The 20,926-nt window shown below is 39.0% G+C and overlaps 2 protein-coding genes across 5 annotated transcripts in view; both read right to left on the reverse strand.

The window, feature by feature from the left end:
• Positions 1-170: 170 nt before the first annotated feature.
• MEIKIN (meiotic kinetochore factor) lies at positions 171-13,841 on the reverse strand. Its single transcript, XM_058035074.1, has 14 exons — positions 13,604-13,841; positions 12,144-12,231; positions 11,844-11,922; positions 10,794-10,854; positions 9,736-9,876; positions 9,191-9,310; positions 8,892-8,931; positions 7,606-7,667; positions 6,730-6,824; positions 6,197-6,370; positions 5,779-5,859; positions 5,130-5,285; positions 4,719-4,842; positions 171-3,378 (listed from the first exon to the last, which is right to left on the reverse strand). The coding sequence occupies exons 1-14, from the start codon at positions 13,839-13,841 to the stop codon at positions 3,332-3,334; spliced, it is 1,506 nt and encodes a 501-aa protein (XP_057891057.1). The 3' UTR covers positions 171-3,331.
• Positions 13,842-14,459: 618 nt separating this feature from the next.
• Positions 14,460-20,926, reverse strand: part of ACSL6 (acyl-CoA synthetase long chain family member 6) — a 57,523-nt gene continuing 51,056 nt past the window's right edge. For all 4 annotated transcript variants that reach the window (XM_058035122.1, XM_058035121.1, XM_058035124.1 and 1 more), the window contains exon 21: positions 14,460-19,149. In XM_058035122.1, the coding sequence (XP_057891105.1) occupies positions 19,009-19,149 (141 nt within the window). In that variant the 3' untranslated portion in view covers positions 14,460-19,008. The remainder of the gene's footprint in view (positions 19,150-20,926) is intronic.

The raw sequence follows: 20,926 nt of genomic DNA on the forward strand, positions 1-20,926 counted from the left end.
TCCATCCACAAAAGAGTAGGTAATAAAGCCCAGCAACTGATTCCAAAATTAAAAAAAAAAAGTGTGATAGTTTTTTTTAAATCAAAAGGATCCATGCCTTTTACAAAACTTTTTATTCACAATACTTAAGTGAAATAGAAACATTGGTAACAGCAAACAGTCTCCTTCAATGTCTCACTGTTCAGATACAACCCTGCCAGGAAGTTTAATTAAGGACTGACAAAACTGACTGACTCATCTGCTTTCCCTGGAAAATGGAATTAAACTACATTAAACTAAAACAATGTATGATGTAAGATTAAATTAAGCATTATTATTTTTAAGGCATAATTTAGCACATGTGTGACATATCTACAGAATGATTCTTCACAATCATCCATCTGTAGGAATTTCGTTTTCCATCTACCAGAAGTTGTAGACAATTCTAACACAAAACAGGAATTAATGTTTAGATGCATCTTTTCCCCCTTGTTCTGTATGGAAGGCACACGTGTCTGCCACACATTTACACATGACCAATCTTACATCCTTTCACCATGTGGAAGCCTCCTGGCTTCAAGAGGAGCACAAAAGTACAGTCACAAAGATAAAACGTCCTCAGGGAACAAAACAAAATGATAAATTTTGGCCAGGGTATGTAACTCAGCTTTCAGTAGTTTCACAACTTAGAGCAATGAAGAATTAGCTAAGTTCAAGTGCATTGCAATTCAAGCTGATGAAGTCCCTTTAAATGTAAGTGAACTCATGCATACATTCAGCATATTTTGATCTGGGCCCCAGACATCTCTTCTGTGTCTGAAGGTTATGAACCAAACCAGAACCATTTTCATGCAGGGCTTTGCCCTCCGCTGACCTGCACATGTACCCTTGTAGTGCTCCTGTACAAGACACATCTCCCACCATCTCTGAGTACTTGGAGTCAAAGTCTCCTAAAAGTGCACTTCAGATAACAAGAATAACTGAACAGTGTTAATGAAAAACCTCTTACAGATTTATGTACAATACATTTACTCAACATGCATCTGCCATGCACAATTCCTGCTGATAAAGCATTATCAGAGTTCTTGCATGGACTGACTCGCTGCAAGCAATTCCATTCAAGCCATTAAGACTTCATCATGTCTGGGATGTGACAGAGCAGCCCTGGTGACACTGAACAGATTCTTCTCCTGAATCACTGCACAAATAACCTCCTCAGTCCTACCCATTAACTGGCCATGACCCTTAACCTTTATCTACCAATATGGAAGAGCCAGTTTCCACTCTGAATGAAATTTTATGTAGTAATTTTTCAGCTGAAAACCAAACTATGAGAAAATGCCTTTCCTTTGAGAACAGCAGAACAAGAGTAGGGATTGTTGCAGCCTCAAAATGAATTTCCTTCCCTGGGGCAAAGAGCTAGCCTGGTAATTAATTACACTTTCTCTAAGAGTCAGACAAAAGATGATAAGAAGCAGTGCTTTCATAACTGAAGGGAAGGACAAGAGATTGTGGTTCATGATATTTCTGTCCTCCTATACAGCCTCATCACATCAAGAAAAACAAAGACAAACCCCAGCAATATTCAGGCTGCTACAGCCAATTCCACACTTCCAGACCATGTTTTCCTCTCTTGTACTTTCCAATTAGTTTGTCAGTATTAGTCTCTTTGGGTAACACTACCAAATGGCCTGGGGCAAAAGAAGTGATTTTTCCTATGACTTCCAGAATATCCTTACAATAAACATCTTTATTGTGGACCATCCTTTACTTGAATAATCATTATAAGCATTATGATGATTATTCAAGTAAACTTACTAAATATGTAACTTTCATTTTTGCTTAAAGCTACATCAAGGAGCTCACCTCTGTCTCCTAGGGGCTCTAGATTCCTGCATAATTACTAGTGATTTAGTATTTGCAAGAACAAGGATATTGATAATTAAAAGCATACCCGACAGGACTCCATGGAGTTATTGGCAGAACTCGTTCTATTAATGCTTTAAAGAAAAAGTTTAATGGCATAATTTTTAACCTTGAGCCATTCAGAATGTTTATATAATACTTGTTCACAGACTAATCCAGCAGCAATTATTTGCACTTCCTTCTACCCCAGAGCAATGGGGAAAAGATCAGGGTTTGAACTTTTACAGGTATTTTCAAACGCAGTCAAACTACAGTTGTGGATTTTGTACGTCTTCTTTTAATGCTCTTTTAGGAAATACAGAACTATTTTCCAGGGTGATAACACTGAGAAATAAACTCAGACTTTTGAAAGCCATACTAGCATTTTGTAACATTGAAAAACTTCCTTTTTGTCCAGAGAAAGTCTGAGTAAAGGATATTGTAATGAGAACACTGCAGGGCTCCAAATTACTTTAATGTGCAATGAATTCAAGCGGAAAAAAATTGTTCTTGACAGTGTTTTCTGAGACATTCAGCACATTAAGAACAACATTTATGAATTAACAATCCACAACCTGAACTGGAAGCACTGGGAATTTGAATTATGTGGACATCGTGTGAGCAGTAACCTGAAAATCCAGAACGTCAATATCCATCTTTTCAAACAGTTCAGCTATAAAAGGGTTTTTCCCACCATTGTGTTCATGTAAGGCATTTACTTTAAGTCTGAAGCCACTAGAAGGAACAATAACAGCAATGTGATATTACAAAATACCTGAGATGAAGCAGGAAGAACTCTTGAGATGGCAGTGGCTGGGCAGTGGATATGCCCAGAATGGTAACAGTGCTGATCATTAAGAGCCAATTCTCAGAGATGATGAGGTGAAAATGACCTGTAGTCATGTTCAGAAATCAAATTACAGCAGAACTCACAGTCCTGTACCTCCAAAGTTCTGCAGACCTAAGCATTGAAGGAGTTTAAAGGTGGCATACTATTGACTTCTGGGTCTCCAAGAGTACATGAATGCTCTCATGGCCACTCCCAGGTATGCATTGACTTCACAGTCAATGTTAACACTTAAACAGAGGTCTCATCTTTAGATACTAATGCTGGTAGAAAAAACCAGAAATCTCGGCAGAGAGAGAGCCAAAAGTAATTCTATTAAAGGCATTTGGTCTGCTGTTCTTCAGTCAAACTTTTTAAAAATCTAAACAAACTGAAGAATCATCTTTATGGAATCCTTCAGAATAATGCCCAGAACAGGATCTAGCTGCAGTACAAAATCATTTAATATAAAGTATTTGAGTATTTACCAGCTTACTGAAACACGTAATACTAAACATCAAACAACATACAACCATTATTTGCTAGTTAGGAGGTCTGTTTTACCACCACAGCAGCAAGACAGTCACTTCCTCTGTTAACTCCTGTTCAGAGCCAAAAAGCTCATCTCCGTTTATAGCAGATCCAATTTTTGGTACTCGTTATAGAATCTGGGGAAAAAAAGGTAATAAATAATTATCAATAAAGTGGTACATTCTCACATGTAAAAGAAAGCTCAATGATCTCACCAGCTGTTCAGATGTTCACTAGATTTATCCAGTGCTGGCATTTATCTGGAAGAATGTGGATCTTGCAGATCTCATTTACCAGTGAGAAGAGGACAATACTTTTGAGTATATGTACATTCCTAATGGAAACCAGCATCATCTGAAAGACTCCTTGAGCAGAGAATAAAACATCCAGCATAAACCTCCCATCACACTGGAATCTAATTCCTGATACCAGGACACTCTAGAAAAGGAGTAAGAAAACCAAACTTTTGTTCTGACAACACTGCTTGCTGATTTCTGATTCACTTGCCCACCAAGTACAACCTGTGTTCTGTATTACCACAATTTGCCTGGGCACATGACCCAGCACAATCCCAGTTCTTTGATCTGTACAGAAGCGTCAGATGAGTGTCATTAATTAATACATAATTAATACATACAAACACAAGCACTTCCTTGCATTCTAGGTGCTGCATATAACTGGTAATAAAGCAGGAAGACATTTGGACCTAAGAGAGTGCAAATGAAAATTTTTGTGTATTCAGTATTTTTGAAAGCTTCCACACTTATGCAGTATAAAGTGTGGCAGTATTGAATTAAAACAGAATGAATAACACACAACTTGCAAGCAACTTGGAGAAGAACTACTTTAAACTTTGGAAGACATGTGCCATCCAGTGGTACATCAAGAAACTTCATCAGAGATGGGAAAAGGAGAGGCTTTTACCTCTGTGTTAAGTGATGACACAGTTTTGTTCACAGTTCTCATTTTTGTATAACAAAAACCAAAGAAGTGAATAAAGGAGCTTTCCCTATGTTAAGGGTTACAGGAAAAAAGAACAGAAACCTTATGAGAAACTGGTAATTTTTGAAGAGAAACATTACTGATAACTTGAATTACTTTGGTGGAGGGGTGGTAGTGAATACCAAAGTTCAACTCAGGCTTATTCACCCTAGAAATAAAGCACAAACTAATAGTAAGGCCTTAATTCTGAAGTAGCCTATGACTGTATTAACTCCTATGCTAAAGATCCTTGGAGGAAAAAACATTAGTGCAATTTTAATAAAGTACTGTTGCACAAGAACACTATTAAGCCAGAGTTGAAATTTTCTGCATCTTTCCTTCTTTTTAGCCTTGTGGTTTTTCCAAATATTCAGACTTTAAGAAAAAGCCCAACAACCTTTAAACACTCAACTAACCAGTTAGCACCTGCCCAGTACATATATACAATATGTACTACACATCCAGGAGTATAGAACCCAGTCTGTACCCCCTTTACCTTCAGGCAATCCTTTGGGAAGGTAACACTTTTTGGAGTTAACTGGAACTCGGTGCAGCCGGGAAGGCCTCGGCTCTGGTGAGAATCTCACGATGGAGCAGATCTCCATTCTGTCACACTGAGGCTGGAAAGATTAATGACATTTCATTCACTCAACTGTTCCCACTGAAGAAATGTTCTTTTAGCTTTCTTCTAGGGGAACTAGAGATTACATGCAGATTTCAAGGCATGTCACTAGGAGACATTTAAGACTACTTGTGTATACTCAACATGCTATTGGAAAGGGTGATAGAAAGCTTCAAAGCTTTAAACATTCTCTTTAGCAGTTTTGATATTGTAAGGATTAAATATACAGTACAGTAGAAATTAGCATGACAAAACTGGATTTAAGAAGTGCAATAAAATCAGAACCTTTAAAATATTCTTTTCTTCTGGACTTGGAGGAGTCATTTCTTTTTCTGAGCTCAGAGATGCAGGAACAATTTCTTCTGAGTTAACAAAAGGACCTGTGGTATTCAGGAACAGGTCTTCCCCAGATGAGGCTTTACACACCGGCGACAGGCTAAGCTACAGTTCCATCAAAATACAAAATATACAGGAATAACTGCCCAGTTAAAGAACAGACAGCAATTCAGACTGGCTAATGCTTGTTGGCTCATGCAGAAGATATTCTATTGCTTAAATAAAAATTATTTAGGGATTCACCAAGACCCTGATATTCTCTGTTTATTAATCTAGTATGCACTAGCTCAAGTGTGAAGAGACAACTAGCACTACTGTACAGCCAAAGAATTCAAACTGCATTTAAATATCAATTTTGAATCAAATAGTTTATGCAAGTAAGGATACTAGTGCTGGTTTTACATTACATTTGTAAAAAAGCAAAACAAATTCCTAGCTTGGGTTGTTTGGGTTTTTAGGTGTCTAGAATTATCAGTTTGTTGTGCCATTTGCAATGTAATATATATACAGGCAAAAATGGAATGTGCCACAAGGAATGATTTCTTTGGTTTTAATCATTCAAAAAAAAAAAAAAAAAAAAAATCAGATAGACACTCACATCTAGCTCTAGAGGCTGAGCATTACCAGGATTTTTTAGGACTTTATTTTCCTCCATGATTAGCATGGTGGAAGTCATTTGCTAAAAAACAGAGAAGAACTCAGTATCAGTTTCAAAGTCTTTGCTGTTTATAATTACTCTTACAGTATTCTCCTAATACTTAAAGAACTCCATTTAGAATTACTACTAGTTCTTCAGATTTAAGTACTGAATTCCAGTCATTCAGGGTTATTTTTTGGTCTTATGCTCTCCAAAATTAAGACAAAGAACTTACAAATTAGTTTAATGCAGTATGGACATTTCAAATATGGCACTTCCTGCCACTTCTTCTATTTAATTTTAACTTCAGTCAAGATTCACAACTCCCATTTCCATTCCATGCCAGGGTTAATCAGTGGGGCACAATGGGAACACTTACCACCACAGCATCTGTGGGTTTGGTTGGCAGAACTTCTGCTGTCAGCCCCTTTGATTGGGCTGACGTGCTTTCTGGGGCATCAAGCTGCCTAAATGATGATGAACCTTCTTCAAAGGGATTGAAACTGCTTTCTTTTTTCTTCAGCCTTTTGGCTTTAGCTGTTCGAGCACCATACTAAATAGCAAAACAATTACATTTTGTGTTACAAAGGGAACCTCTATAGCCCGGTAAGTAAAAGCCTGGTATAGCCACTAAAAAAAAAAAAAAAAGAGTCCCCCTTGTCATAGTCGAGCTCTACACAACCCATTTCAGTACCACTGACACAGGCAGTCTGAAAAGCAGTGAGCCTGGGGACATCATGATTATTGCTCTCTGGAGAGGGAGAGGCAAGCTACATCTTCACTCTGCCCTGGCTGCAAACACCACTTTACAAGTGTAGCAGGAACTACTGTTCCTCTAGGTGGAGTTTTCCACCCGTACAAGGAGGAAGTCATTTGTGCTACAACCTTGCTGATTTATTAAGAATCTTTCACCTTGCTTTCCGGTCCTATTGGTGAAGAACAGCGCAAACCACTTTTTAGATCTGGAGTTCTCTCTCTTGCAGCTGTTATTTTACGGAGTTTTTTTCCTGTGACAGATTTACAACACATTAATTAACTTTGAGACAAAGACTACTACAGCTACTCTCCACCCCATGTCTTACAGGATGTTTCCAAAGAGGAATAATTCTAAAGCCATTCCTGTAAACACAATTTTCCCCTCCAATATAATCCTCATCTCCCCACCATCAGGACTGCTTTACCCCTCTCCCATTCTGTACACAAGGCTGCTTATTAAAATGGTTACTTGGCTATATACAGCTGGGTAAACACTGAGACCTGCATAATCACAGCAGTCTTTAGCAGTGGCAACTTCTGATGCTATTACACTCCAAATTAAGCAGGGGGGAATTATGTGGTACCTGGGCTGCAGACAGAATTGTACTGGTCACACATCAGAACTGTAGTTATATCAATGAATTTGTGAAGCTGAGATGAAATTAGCTCAAGTAAAGAGCATGACACAAATAGTTGTGCTCTGGGTAAGGTAAATAAGAAATGTCAATTTTCAATGTCAATTTCACTGAGCATCATGGGTGATGCTCAGCAAAAATGGAAAATGTAGGGTCTAAGACTTTAGTTGGTTGGTTGTTTTTGTTTTCTTCTCCTAACACATTAATTAAAACCAAGTCTTATTTGCTGGGACAATTTTTCAATTTACACTTTCTCTTCTAGACACAACTGAGTTTAGTCTGTGCTGGAAGACAAATGACACAGTAAAAGCCTGGTTTAGATACTGTGCAACCATTTAAGTTTGGGTAGAATATTCTGTTCTCACAGCTAGTACAACTGCTTCAGGTCATGTTTTACCTGCAAGTGTAGCTGACACGCTTAATGCTGAAGAACTGCTATAGGAACTTGATGGTCTCTTTCTAGAAGAGGAGAAAAAGAAAAGATTCTGAATGAATGTTAACATTAAAAAAACCTATTAATAAGAAAATCCTAGGAAAATATAGATTGAGTGAAATAGGATGAATCTTATTTTAAAAATATTGTTAAGGAGTTGCTTGATCATCCTTTACAGTTATTTGACAGTTTATCAAGTCACACATCTATCTTGAGGACTGTTGCAATTCAAGACCCACAGAAGATTCACTAAATACTCAGCACTTCAGCATTCTATGACAGAACACATTTAAGGAGGATGCAGGGGAAACTAGATTTGCAAGAAAATTCAGAATCAATTGTGTAAAGATCTGTAACAGTAAGACTGATATGCATTATGAATGAAAATGTCTGCATATAAAGCCTGGAAGGAGAAGCACAAGGGTTAAAAGAAATGATGCTGTTCCCAGAAAAACACTCATGTTCTTCAGGTTTTTATGTAAGGACCCGAAGGCAGCTTTGTGACAAAGCCAACTACAGAAGACCCTTCCCTGTGATAAAACCTCACCACAGACAACTTATCAGAGAAAACCCAGCACCCAACAACAGGAGGGTGTCAACAGGGCGCCAGCACAGCACACACACACATTCTGAGTAAGGAAACACTATCAACAGGCAGTAACCTGGCCCAAGATTACAGAACAAAGTCAGCAGGGTTCCAAAGCAAAGGCTGCTCCTCATGTAAGCTGATGATTCCTACAGAACATAAAAGACCTGCCCAAAAACTGATTTTTCTCTGGGCAAGCACAGAATGTCAGAATTAATGAAGATTTGACAACAAGTAAAATATATATAGGCAAAAATGGCCGCCTTCAAGCTCTACTGCACAGACAAGTCTGGCCACACCACCTGAGCACACCCCTCTCACTGTGACTGAATGAAATCTGACAGAATTAGTGCAATTGCACAAAAGCAACTTATTTAGTGATTTTGTAAATAAATGCCATCTCCTTCCATAAAATCCTTCATTGAGTTCTCTTGCATTGACTTCCCTACGGCTGCAAGGCCAAACTAGAAATCTGTAAGGCAAACTCTTCCCTGACCAATTTCAAATTCCACCCATATCAAAGTTAGTGAGGACACAGGGAGCTGAAACTCCACAGAAGAGTCTGCATAAGCAGAGGCTTATTTGTACTGGCCTTTCTTTTAAATACCTCTCAAAAGAGAAGAGTCTGAACATTTAGGTGCATCAGATCTGCTGTACTGATTACCTTTTTGTGTGCTGGTTTGGAAAATCCTCTGGTACAGGTTCTAAAAAAAAAAAAACCCAAAACATGAAAGCTAAACTTCAAATGAAAAGGCTATGCCAGCTTAGACCAGGCAATTTTTTAGTGCAAACTAACTTATAAAGCACAATATTAGAAGCAAACACAAACCACTAGCAGGGAGCTGCTCTCCATTATGCTAAGAGATCTTACATAAAATCATCATTACATATTTTATACAGGTTCCTCAACCAGAGTGAAAACTGTTTATGTTTATATCCTGAAGTATTGTAGAAAAGAATTACCTAATATTGCTGAAAGATTTGACATCTGTGGTATCTTATCAATGGTCACTGCTTTGCTGGAGTCCAGGAGAGTAGAGTTCTTGTACTTGCCAATGTCCACAGAGTAAAAATTGCATTTTTCTGGACATAAAAAATATAAGTGCAGATTTCTTATGGTGATATTCATTGAGTTATTAAATTTGTGACCCAACTGAAAGCAAACACAATTGCAGGACAAAAACTAAAAAGCAAAATTCAAGCACTATCTTGGCTCAAACAGCTGCAGAAAAGTTTGGACTGAACACACATTTGTGGGTCATTCCCAATAAACAGCTTGTGTCAACAGTGAAAACTTTAGCTTTAAAGCAGGATTCAAATTACATAAGGACCTGACTCACACCAGATTACAGGACAGATATACACTGATTCCACATTAAGCACAGGTTTATAGCAAAGATGTGACTTGGTGAGTCACACCAAGGGAGGCCCCTAGTCTTTCTATTGTAGAGTCTCCCCACATTTTCTTCATCAAATAAAACTGAAAAAAAGTCACCCAGAAGTCGCACCCAAATCATCATCTCTGAATGTTTCAGGGGATGAGTAAGTTTGCAGACTGTTGCTAGTAGTGCTATAATCTGCAGCTGAATCTTCATCTAAACACTCTATGAGGAAGGTGGAAACACCTGTGGGAAGAGTAATTTCTGTACCTAGAGAAAGAGACAAAAAACATGGCTAAAGAAATCTGTCATCTTGTACAAACCATCAGGATTTCCTTATCTGAGTTTCATTACTGTAATGAGCTAAATATTATCACTCATTATATAATAAGTCATAACACAGTCAAAGGGCATCCTTTGTTTATTAGCATACACTACCACAAGCCAAGAGAAGAAATCTTCATTGTCCAAGGTTCACAAGGCAAATCTTAAATACATCACAAGTTTTTAGAAATGCAGGTTTGAGTAAACTGAAGAACTCATGTCCGCAGCTAGTTGTTCAATGATAAAACCAAGATCATGTGGTTTGCAGCAGGCTGGGCTCAAGACTGTCTCAGGTGCTGTGGGTCTGTCTGTGCTGCCAGAACCAATTCATGTGAGCCCAGCCACAGGCTGCAGTAAGAGGCAGAAATCCAGCCAGTGGTATCAGAACCTTCACTTCCTAATATCACACAGTCAGAACCTGTTGTCTTATATATCAAGAGCTCTATTATCATTATAGTGCAAGGATTCCATATCACCAGAGTTTTGTACCTCCTCAATGTTTCTCATAGGCATCTCCCCTAAGCACTGACTGTTCCTGGCCCTTGCAGCAGCCATTTAACCCCAGTTCCCACCAACCCACTCTTTTATACCACTGTTCTTATTGGCTACAGGTGTGGCCTGTTATCATCAGGCCTGCTCCTAATCTTTAGTAATTGGTTCAGCTGCAACTCTTTAGGGGATAAGATTACATTCTCTACTACATCATTTACCCACACTGTATCCCCCTACAAGAACCAGTACAACAACAGCACAGTACATGACCAGCACTTTTATAGAAATAAAATTATATCAGGAATTTTACATTTAATTTATTATCAATATCAAATATATTTAATAATATAATGTATAGTCATTATACTCACTTGAAGTTACTTCAGCACTTTTCAAACTTCCTTTATTGTCAAATTTGATTAGTTTGGAATCCTAAAATTAAAAGACCAATGCAAACAACTTAAGAAAACTGAATGTAGACAAAGAAAGTCATTTAAATATCATCCTACATTAGCAGATGCTGAGAAAACTCACTGTCTGGTACTTCACCACTTAAGCCTACTATTCACAGTGTAATTTGTTGTAGGATTTTTCATTAACAAATCTACAAACTTACAGCTCTAAAATTCATGACAAATATCCTACCCCTTGATCCTGCAATCTTGGCTGGATGAGACTGCCATTGAAGGCATACTGACATGAACTGAACTCGGGCACAACAGAGGTAATGAACTTCACTGTCTTTTGATTTTATTATTTTTCAGACACCAAGTCCTCACTTTCAGAATCCTACACCATTTCTGTAAATACAAACATCTGCAATGTGCAGGCAATAGATTCTACAAAACTAGGCATTTTGTAAAAATGTAAATAATTGGTAGACTGTAAAGAAGAGCTAACATTTTAAAGAAAAATAGTTTTCTACCAGTATCACCTGTGCCCTTTGCTGCAGCAGATTTCAGTTCAAACACCTGGTTCACTATTCTCTTGCCAATGCAGTATTAACTGTCCTGCAGCACTTCTGCACCATCACCTCCAATCACTTTTCCAGTTTTACTAACACAAGAAAGAGCATCAGTGAGTGTCAAAGGTCTGTGCCTGACCTAGAAGTGAGCAATTCTCTGGAATCACAATCTACTGACATCTCTTCCACACAGCACAATTCCTACAGCCTTGCCTTGTCCAAGATAATTAGTATTGATGTTTTCTCATGCTACCAGGACCCCCAACAGCTTTTATTCTGGCTGAAGACACAGAAGACGTATTCCAAAATACAGGACCAAGTTCAGCCTGAAAAACGTGTGGGCTCACAGACATAACTCATAGGAAATTTTACCTGAATAGAAGAAGAATTTAATGTGTCACATTTCTCTAATTTATCCTCCATCACTAGTAGATAAAAAGCAAGACAGCATTCTCACCTTCAGTGGTACACTGCTTTCTTCTGGCTCCTCTTCTTTTATGTTGAAGTCTATTGTTTCACTGCCAGTCACTTGACTGCTGCAGTTGAACAAAAGAACCAAGTTCAGTCACAGAGCTACACTGCTTTAGACAAAAGCAACAACTCCAAAATGTCTTTATGGGGTGTGAATAAATAATTTGACAAACATCAGTGCACTGAAAATTCGGAGTGCATTGCTCCAATTGCCATCTCACAAGACCAAACAATATCATTTACTAGCAAGTCTTAACAATGTGTGTTTAAATGAGGTCCAGCTGACCTTTGGTTGCATGAAGAGCTCTCTTCAGTATATTCAACACTTTCTTTAATCTTTGGTAAGTTTTTCCCACTGAACTTTTTCTTCAGGCCTAGAGAATAAATATTTAGTTCAGTAATGAAAATTTCAACATTTGAATTTAGATTATTTTTTCTAATTTAACTGTTCCCACCTTCTACACTCATAACACTTTCTGACCCTATTATCAAAAACAATGTAAAATCTGAATTTACTTTTTTCAGCAGTATACCAAGACAAAAACGAAAAGCACACTTAAAGAAATACTTCTCATGTAGTAGAAACCTGTTGATTAAAAGGAAAAAAACCCACCACCCTGGAAGCAACCTTTACCTTGATTCAAAGTGTTTGAGTACAAATCACTTTTAAATGGTGTTTATTAGGAGTATCAAGGATTTCTACATAAACCGGTCCTCACTGTATATAATCCCAAATGGCATTAACAACACAATTAATCAGTAACCAGCAAATTTCAGAGACATATTTTCTCACCCTAAAACTAATTTTGAGTAATTTACCTTTGTGGTTTGCTTTCATTATCTAAGAGCTAAAAACAGTCAATTTTTCTAGAGTTACACTTTTATGACTGCAAAGGAGCATCCATCCCCACACTAAAACCTGGGTCTGTGTCACTGCATTTCCCCAGGGCCACACAGATCCCTTCAGCTGAAGCTTCCTGGGAATTCAGGACAGGATGATATATGGACAGGACTCATCCTTTTCCTTCTTTTTTTCAAGCATATGGAAGACCTCCAGGCAGCTGGTTGCACCATCCTGTGCACTGGAGCACTAAATACATACACGAGCAGGAGCCAACAGAGCAGGAACAAGGCGACAACAAACATTTGCTGTACCCTCTCACTGCAAAGTTTTACTTTTAAATTACCAAGATCAGCCCAAGATCAAGACATCCCACGCTGGCGTTCCCCAGAGTCTGTCAGGCTTCACTTGATTCCCATCTCTTCCCTTGAACTGCGTTTTTTTCTTAACAGGTCTCAAATGCTTAGCTTGGTATCTGCTGCACTGCGTTCAACGAGGCAGCTCCTTCTGAGTAACGACTTCAAGCAATTCTTAAAATATTCTCTCTAAGCAAGACTTTTGTCTTGCCTTTCCTCGACGCTCCCTTCCAACTCGATTAAATGGAGGGGAGGCACTACACAGAAGGAAAAACCCTTCCTATTGCTAACGAGCAGCTAAAATAGAATTAACACTCCTGTTTCCAGAAGAGCAGTCTGCTTTCTCCAAGCGGTGAGGGACATGGAGAACAAGAAATCACCTCCCAGCCTTACACAGGACCCGCTGCGCTGGGCACCCATGCGAGAACAAACCTTTGGGGGCCACCGAGGACGCTGCTGGCAAAAATCTTGACCTCGTTACCCTGACCAGCATCTTTACCCATCAGAACACACCGCAGAAAGCACAGCACACGGTCCTCTTTCCCCCACCTTTTCCCGCCGGTGCGGGCCCCGCCTCCTGCACGCCGAGCCCCGCCCGGGACAGGCGCTTACAGGCGGGCTCGGGCCCGCGAGGCCCTGCGCTCCCGAACAGGCGCCGCCGGCACATCTGGGAGCCGCCGGCCCGGCTGCCCGGGAGAGCGGCCGCCTCCGGTAGAGGGGACGAGCGGCGCTTCTTGCGCGGAGCCTTCCCGGCGAAGGGAGCGCGGAGCCGGCACTCCCGCTCCATGGCAACCCCGGGCCCCGGCAGCCTCCGCCGCCCGCGGCCCCTCCGGCGGCTCCGCCCCAGCCCGCATGCGCGGGGCGGCCGCGCTCGCTCCGTGTGAGGGAGCGGTCTTCGTGGGGGATCGGCTGTGTGAGGGAGCGGCCCTCAGGAGGCATCGCCCCGTGTGAGGGAGCGGTCCTTATGGGGGATCGGCCTGTGTGAGGGAGCGGCCCTCGTGATAGAGCCGCTGTGAGCAGGAACGCGGGACAGCGGACACGAGACACCTCCAGCGGGTCCGGCGGATCCGGGCACCGCCGCCCTCGCAGGGAAAAGCTCCCCTGTGAAAATGGAATCAATAAATCGTGTGTGTGTGATAATCGATATACTGCTCTGACCCCGTGTTTCAGCTTCAGGCTGTAGACAGGAGGAATCTCGTTGCTTCGTTACCTTAAAAATTAGAGCGTATAGAACCAGAATAATTTGGGTTAAAGGGAGCCCAGATATAATCCTGTTCCCCCCTGCCAGGGCAGGGACCTTTTCTGCCACACCCTGTTCCAAGCCCCATCCAGCCTGGCTCTGGGCGCTTCAGGCGTTTGTGGATTTCCAAGTGAAGTGAGATACAACTGCACACAAAAACCGGAGTAGAGCCCATATGCTTTGAAACTTTATTGGTTTAGACACAATCTGAAAAAATACTATGCATTCCCAATTGCAATTCATATTAAACAAGCATATACATGTGGTTATATTATTATTGATTTTAAATTAAAATCGAAACCATTACAGAAAGACTGCTGCATCTTCAGAGAACTTTGCAACGATTAGTTTTCATAGGAGATTGCTAAAATCAATCTCATGTCCCAATATGCTTTTGGTCATTATTTTATTTTACATAATTTTTTATTTTTACAACACGTTTAGTTTAGCCACACATTCTGAATGACTTCATACCAATGGTGAGGACAAAGTACTGGAGGAACAACAGATTTTATAAAAGAGCTTTTATTGTATGTCAGTACACAAGAAAATCTTATGAGCAGTTTTGAGAAAGGTGAAAATTTAGTTTTTTACAAAAGTGTCCATAGATGACTCTTTGATATACATGCTAATATATACCAAAACTGAAAAATTTTTAATAACAGTTAGGATATTTTTTTTTACACAAATGTATATGTTAAATTTTACCCCCCTTCACTTTCAGTTGAAAATACAATAGGCAACACTTACCAAAATGCCTCATTTGTTGGCTGCTTTTACTTTGCTAAAATACATAACAAAAAGCTGAAATGAAGGGCTTAAAGGGACTCCAGATGCCTCAGAAAACAGTTTTCTTTGGAAGAATTCAAGGGATCTAAAACTTTTTCATTTCTGGGCATCCAGATTTCTCTGAAAAGCTTCATTGTTTCACAGGTGCAAAGGTGGTATAGAAACCACCAAATGTGTAAAATATTGAAAAACATTAGTTCCAAGAAGAAACAATGATTAATTCTGATCCCCCCCCCCCCCCCCAAGAATACCAAAGTGAACTAAAGATACAAAAGGCAAGCCAATAGAATTGTCTCTAAAGAAAATAAAATGCTTTTTCAATTTTCTTCTAAGGCATCAAGAGGTCTTTAAGTCACCTATTACCATGCAAAAATAGTATATTATTTCCCATTTTACATTCATCTTGTAGCATTTATTTACATATAGATCAGCAGTTTGTGCTTTTAACACATGTAAAACTAAAAAAAACAAAAAACAAAAAACAAAAAAAAAAAAAAAACAAAAAACAAAACAAAACAAAAAAAAAAAAAAACAAAACAAAAAAAACAAAACCTAAATTAATTAATTTTTTCATTCCAGAGGTTAAGGTCAGATTATTTTGTTACACATGAGAATTTCATATTCATGGCAACAATGAGACTGGACTTTACTGTTGCTGATAGATCCTGACTAACAGATTGCAAAATGGTATTTTATCAATAAAAACTCACCCTCTCTGTATCACCTGATGTGCATCAAGCATTTTAACTTGCAAATGTGCCTTTCAGGACAGAATTATTCCATGTATTTCCTGCCCACATGGGGTTAAATACTCTGGTCTGGTTTCTGCTCACACTTTGTGCATTTTGGCAGAACAGATTTTTTCTCTGTGCAATATATCAAGCAAAGAGCATACAAAATATAAAACTAAGCAAGAGCCTCTTCCTGAAAAATGTATTTTATTGTGGTTTTTTTATATATAAGACATTCTTCCAGTGATTCCACAGGCATAGCACCAGGCCCAGGAAGAACCAAGAATGCAGTACTGCAACTCTAAAACTGACTGCAAAAAGAGTTGCCACCTTTTAAGATGAATAACAGAAACTAATTTTGTAATAAGTTGTCTTAAGGTAAAAAAAATAAACAAACCCAAAACCAATTTGGTTATTGGACAGTCATGGGGATTTTTCTGTGGTGGTCACAAGAAGTGTTTCAGTTGAAGAAAGCTCAGTATAAAATAAATATGCCTGGAATTTGAAGAGAAGCAGGATTGAGCCTAGCTCATGCCTTATGCAATGTCTGTTTTTCAGGTGTTAATCTCTTACATCGTTATGATTGAGGTGAGAGAATGACCTGCAGAGGAAAATTGGATATACAAGTACAAAAGAGAGCTTTTAGTTCATTTATACAAATTTTCACAAGTTCTGAAAGCATTCACACTTTTGGTGTGACAAAAACCAACTCAGATTTTACATCATCCAAGTGTGGCCAAGTCTGCATTTTTTCTTATTCTTTTGGTGTTCATATATTTGGCTCTAGTGCATCTGATATTTTGCATCAAATACCAAAAGAAGAATATAGATATATTATTTAGGGTCATATATGTAAAAATAACAGCCATCTAAGCTGTAAATAAACTCATATTGGAATCTTCTGTACTTATACAGAGTTTAGTTGTCTCAAAAAGCCGGAAATCACCTTAAGAGAAAAGTAAATCCAATTCAAATGGCAAAAAAATCCCAGTGAAAAATAACTTTTCTCTACTTTCTTGGATGACTAGGTTTTGGGGGTTTTTATTTTAAAACTGTTGCAATAAAACAGACAGGAAATTGTACTGAATTTAATTCTTCATTGTTTTGAAGGTTGTGTATGTAATGACTGTCTTCTGGCTGATACAAAAAGGATATGAACTAAACTTCACTGAGATAAAAATCCTTTATGACTTGACCCAAAGAGCCAGATATTATGCAGTAATCCCTATCCTCCATTGACGTGGCAAATTCCCCAGGGATGCTATTGCTGCATACACCAGTGAAAAATGATGATCCCATCAGATCTCAGATATTTCTTTACTTGCTTTGGACTGATATGAGTCACTGCACTGAAATCAAATGAGGAATCAGGTGCATAAAGGGATTCAGACAAACGCACATTTGATAAATCAAACTGCCACATTCTTTGAGTCATTATGTTACTGAAACGGTTTCCTCTGTATTATTCTGAAATCATTGCAATAAATCAGTCTTTGTAAAACACTAACTTATTAATTCAATTTATTTCATTTGGAAGCATGCAACAGAAATTCAGAGAGAAAATAAGATACTGTTTACATTAAAAATTTAAACTTTTAGCTTCAGAAGTCTACAGTGGATTCCACTATAAGAGAGAAAATAAGTGTGCTTCCACTGTCCTAGCAAAGATCCAGCAGGCACAGCTCCATGCTAGCATGTACTGGTGCAACAAACATCAGCTAGTAAAAGACACAGATATTTAGGACCCTGTTTAGCAGAAAGAAGCTATCAACAGTCCAAGTATTCAAGCAACTTGACATGACAGTTTTCTCTTTGCCTTGTACCATGCTTTGTACCAAGAGAGAGCTCTAGAGTCTGTTCCTACTCCTTGTGAGACTTATCCCCTTTCTGATGACCACAGAAATGTAAGGTTTTATCCAGACAACTTGCTGGTTATCCCACAGAGGCCATTGGAGGTGATGCCAATGGGATTTGATGCTTCCAGATGTCTGACCATAAACACGTTCCCTTAACAGGCCCTTCTGCCACCACATCCACTGTTCTGCCTTGCACAGCAATGGCCAACACAGCCTTTATCCCATCCCCATGAGTCTTTTGGGGCAGTATTTCTTCCCCCTCCATGGCCAGATAAAGGACAGGACGCCCTCCACTGCTGCATCTCAGGCTGGCCTTTTCCCAAACCTTTCCATTTTGCTAAGCCCCATCCAGAATCACAGCTTATTCCTTGTGCTCCATTTCTTTAGCGCTGTTTCTGAAGGGAGTTAGTCCAGCTGGACTATGCAGTATTAGCAGCCTGTGAAGTAATAAATTAGGGATTGGGAGCATATGGATTATCGTGAACTCCCACCTAAAGCCACCACAGAGCCAGTGATGCTTTTCCAACCTTGTCTGTTTGAGCAGTTCAGATGTCCTTGAGTGCACTGGACTGAAGGAGCCCTAATGCAGAATCTGCAAACCATGGATAAACTGTGTTTGGATGAAAAGGAAATAGAGGGAATTCTGTGCTATTGCTTCCTACCCTGTTCTTGTCATTTCCAGGTAACATGAATCCATTAGATGTAACATACTAATAGGTCTATTAAGTACAAACAGTGGGAAATTCCTTCCTATTTCTGTTCTGGTTGTTAAGTCATCGATGATTAAATCAAATCAATGTCATTTATGTCCTGAAAAATATAAAAACTATCACTTACTATATAAACCAATATCCAGCTTGAAGTTCCAAATCAGAGAAAATAGACTTTTACTTTCACCATCAGTCACTGATTATTTGAGGTAGACCACATTATTGAATTACTTATTATTTTAGTTTCTAATATATTAGGTTGTATACAATCAAATATCAATACCTGAAATTTTCCCTATTTTAACTAGAAATGTTTGTAGTTATTTAAAAGATAGACTTCCATAATTTACTTGGTCATAGATTGAAATTTCTGCATATTTTGTGGCAATTTAGCATAACTTTAAGTAGTGCCTTACTGCATACCTAGAGTAAAAAAGAAATTGTATCACACCTGATGGCAAAAAGAAGGGAAAATATGGTTAGTGATGAAATCCTAGAAAAATGAAAGGCTCAAATGTAAGATTCAGATGCTTATCCATTTCAGCAGTGTCGTTCTGGCTCTGTAGTTTTTGAGTATTATTCTAATATTGCTATGAAGTCCATTACTCAGAAGATTCTTCCCATGATTTCAGATGGAGATGCTTGAATATAGCTCTTCTATTTGTTTTTTGAAGTAATCTCTCAGTTCTGGTCTCTTAGCCTTTAATGTTGGTGTCAACAAACCGTTTTGCACCGAGAACATATCAGAGTGAATATAAATGGCTTTGACCTAAAATAAAAGAGGAATATATTTATAGCAAAGGTCACAGGCATCACACTGAATAAACATGAATTTTTTTGCTATGCTTCCCTCTGGTGGTGCCTCAAGTCCAGGGCACTCTTCTGCTGAGTCCCCAGGATTTCCATCCCCTGCCCACAGAAGGGAGCTCTCCAAGAGAATGAGCACATAAACTGCTTTTCTGTATGAAAGCAAGGCCAGAGCACAGTGAGGCAGCGCACAAGGGCCAGTGTGAGATCATCACTGCAGTTTCACACAGCTGAAAGGCAGTGGGGGAGAGGGCAAGGGCAGGGAGTTGTGCTGGGAAACCTCAACTTAACCCCACTGCAAAAGCAAACAGCACTGATTCAATATTGCAAAGTTATCATGAAGCTTTTCAGGCACAAAATGTGTACATGATGATCATCTTTAGCTGATTAAAATGATCCAGATCTTTCAGCCAGTGCAAATGGCATTTCACAGGGCTGCCCTTGTTTGAGGCAGTGGCTCTGAGCACAGTGGGGAGCCTGGCAGCACAGATGGGAGTGAGCTTTTCCTTCCCGTGCTGGTGTGGGGGAAAGCAGAAAACTGCTGCGTGACTGGTCAGAGCCCACTGATTTAAGACAAAATTCCCCAGCCATCTGCTGCTTTTGTGATTCCCCAAGCCAGACTGCTTTGCAGTTTGTTTGGCTGGGAGCTGCAGCAATATAGGCTGCAAATCCATTTTGCATTCCTTAGATATGTGATTCATCTTTCCCTGCAAGCATCGTGGTCCAGGCCCTGCCCCCATGCAATCCTTCATAAATCAGTGTTCACACTATTAGTGCTCCCCTGTTTGCTGCACTGGCTTTCAGATCCTGGAAGCTGATGGTTATAGAAATCACACTTGTCATTCCCAAGACAGAAATCCAAGCTGCAGATGAGGATGGGGATGATAAAGAGTATCCCCATAAACAGAGAATCCCATTCCATAGGAATATTAGCCACAGTATCTGGCTCAAAATTTGGTTTTAAGATTACATATTGCAACAAAGATGAAGTTTTGAAGCCCTTTAATTTTGAAAATGGTATAATTTTTTATTCTCTTCTCTTATTATTTTATTCCAATTTTAGAAAGATGAGAAGTCTTTCCTCATTACTTTATACTTTATTAATTGTAAACTGCTGGTGGAATCGATTACTTTAGGATATTTCATACTGTGAAGACCATGGCAGAGGCAAACAAGGTTTATTGGCACAGACAGTTATGTGCATTAAAAATGATGCTTTATACTGAATTATTTTAAAATAAATTTCTTTTTGCTGTCATTTCATTTGCATAGGTAACTGAGAAATTAATAATAGGGTTATGTTTAATGATGCTTCTGCTCCACTCCAATATGGTGAATTACTCATTAGAATTATCACCCAGAAACAGTCTGAACAAAAGCAAAAAAGCCCTTGCTAATTATATGTAATGATTAAGATGTTTGTTTTTTTAAACAGATACAAGCATTTGACATTTTAAAGTGGGGTGGATAATTTTTCAGTGTTTTTAATGCTATGTAGACCATGGTTGATTTCAGATCTCCCCTTCTGAAGTGTTTGTAGCTCTATTGCAGAAATATTTACACAAGCAGGAAAGAACTAGTGCCCAGACTAAAGATAAAGAAACCAGCAGCATTTCCAGGTCAGGTATAAGAGTAGTCATTAGTGACCCAATTTCTAACAGAGCTTTCAGTGGCAGGAAAGTCAGACTCCTACAGATGTTTATCTTGACCTCTGGTTTTCTGGAGATTATCCATGTCCC

Source organism: Melospiza georgiana, chromosome 15, assembly GCF_028018845.1.
Source record: "Melospiza georgiana isolate bMelGeo1 chromosome 15, bMelGeo1.pri, whole genome shotgun sequence".
Taxonomy (NCBI): Eukaryota; Metazoa; Chordata; class Aves; order Passeriformes; family Passerellidae; genus Melospiza; species Melospiza georgiana.

Bases quoted from the DNA above. Each gene is read 5' to 3' on its own strand.
- MEIKIN (XM_058035074.1), bottom strand. From the start codon at position 13,841: ATGGAGCGGGAGTGCCGGCTCCGCGCTCCCTTCGCCGGGAAGGCTCCG. The intron at 9,877-10,793 runs GTGAGTATAATG...CTCTTTCTCTAG, and splicing joins AAGTGCTGAAGTAACTTCAA to GTACAGAAATTACTCTTCCC. The intron at 3,379-4,718 runs GTAAAGGGGGTA...TTTTTTCCCCAG, and splicing joins TCCCAAAGGATTGCCTGAAG to ATTCTATAACGAGTACCAAA.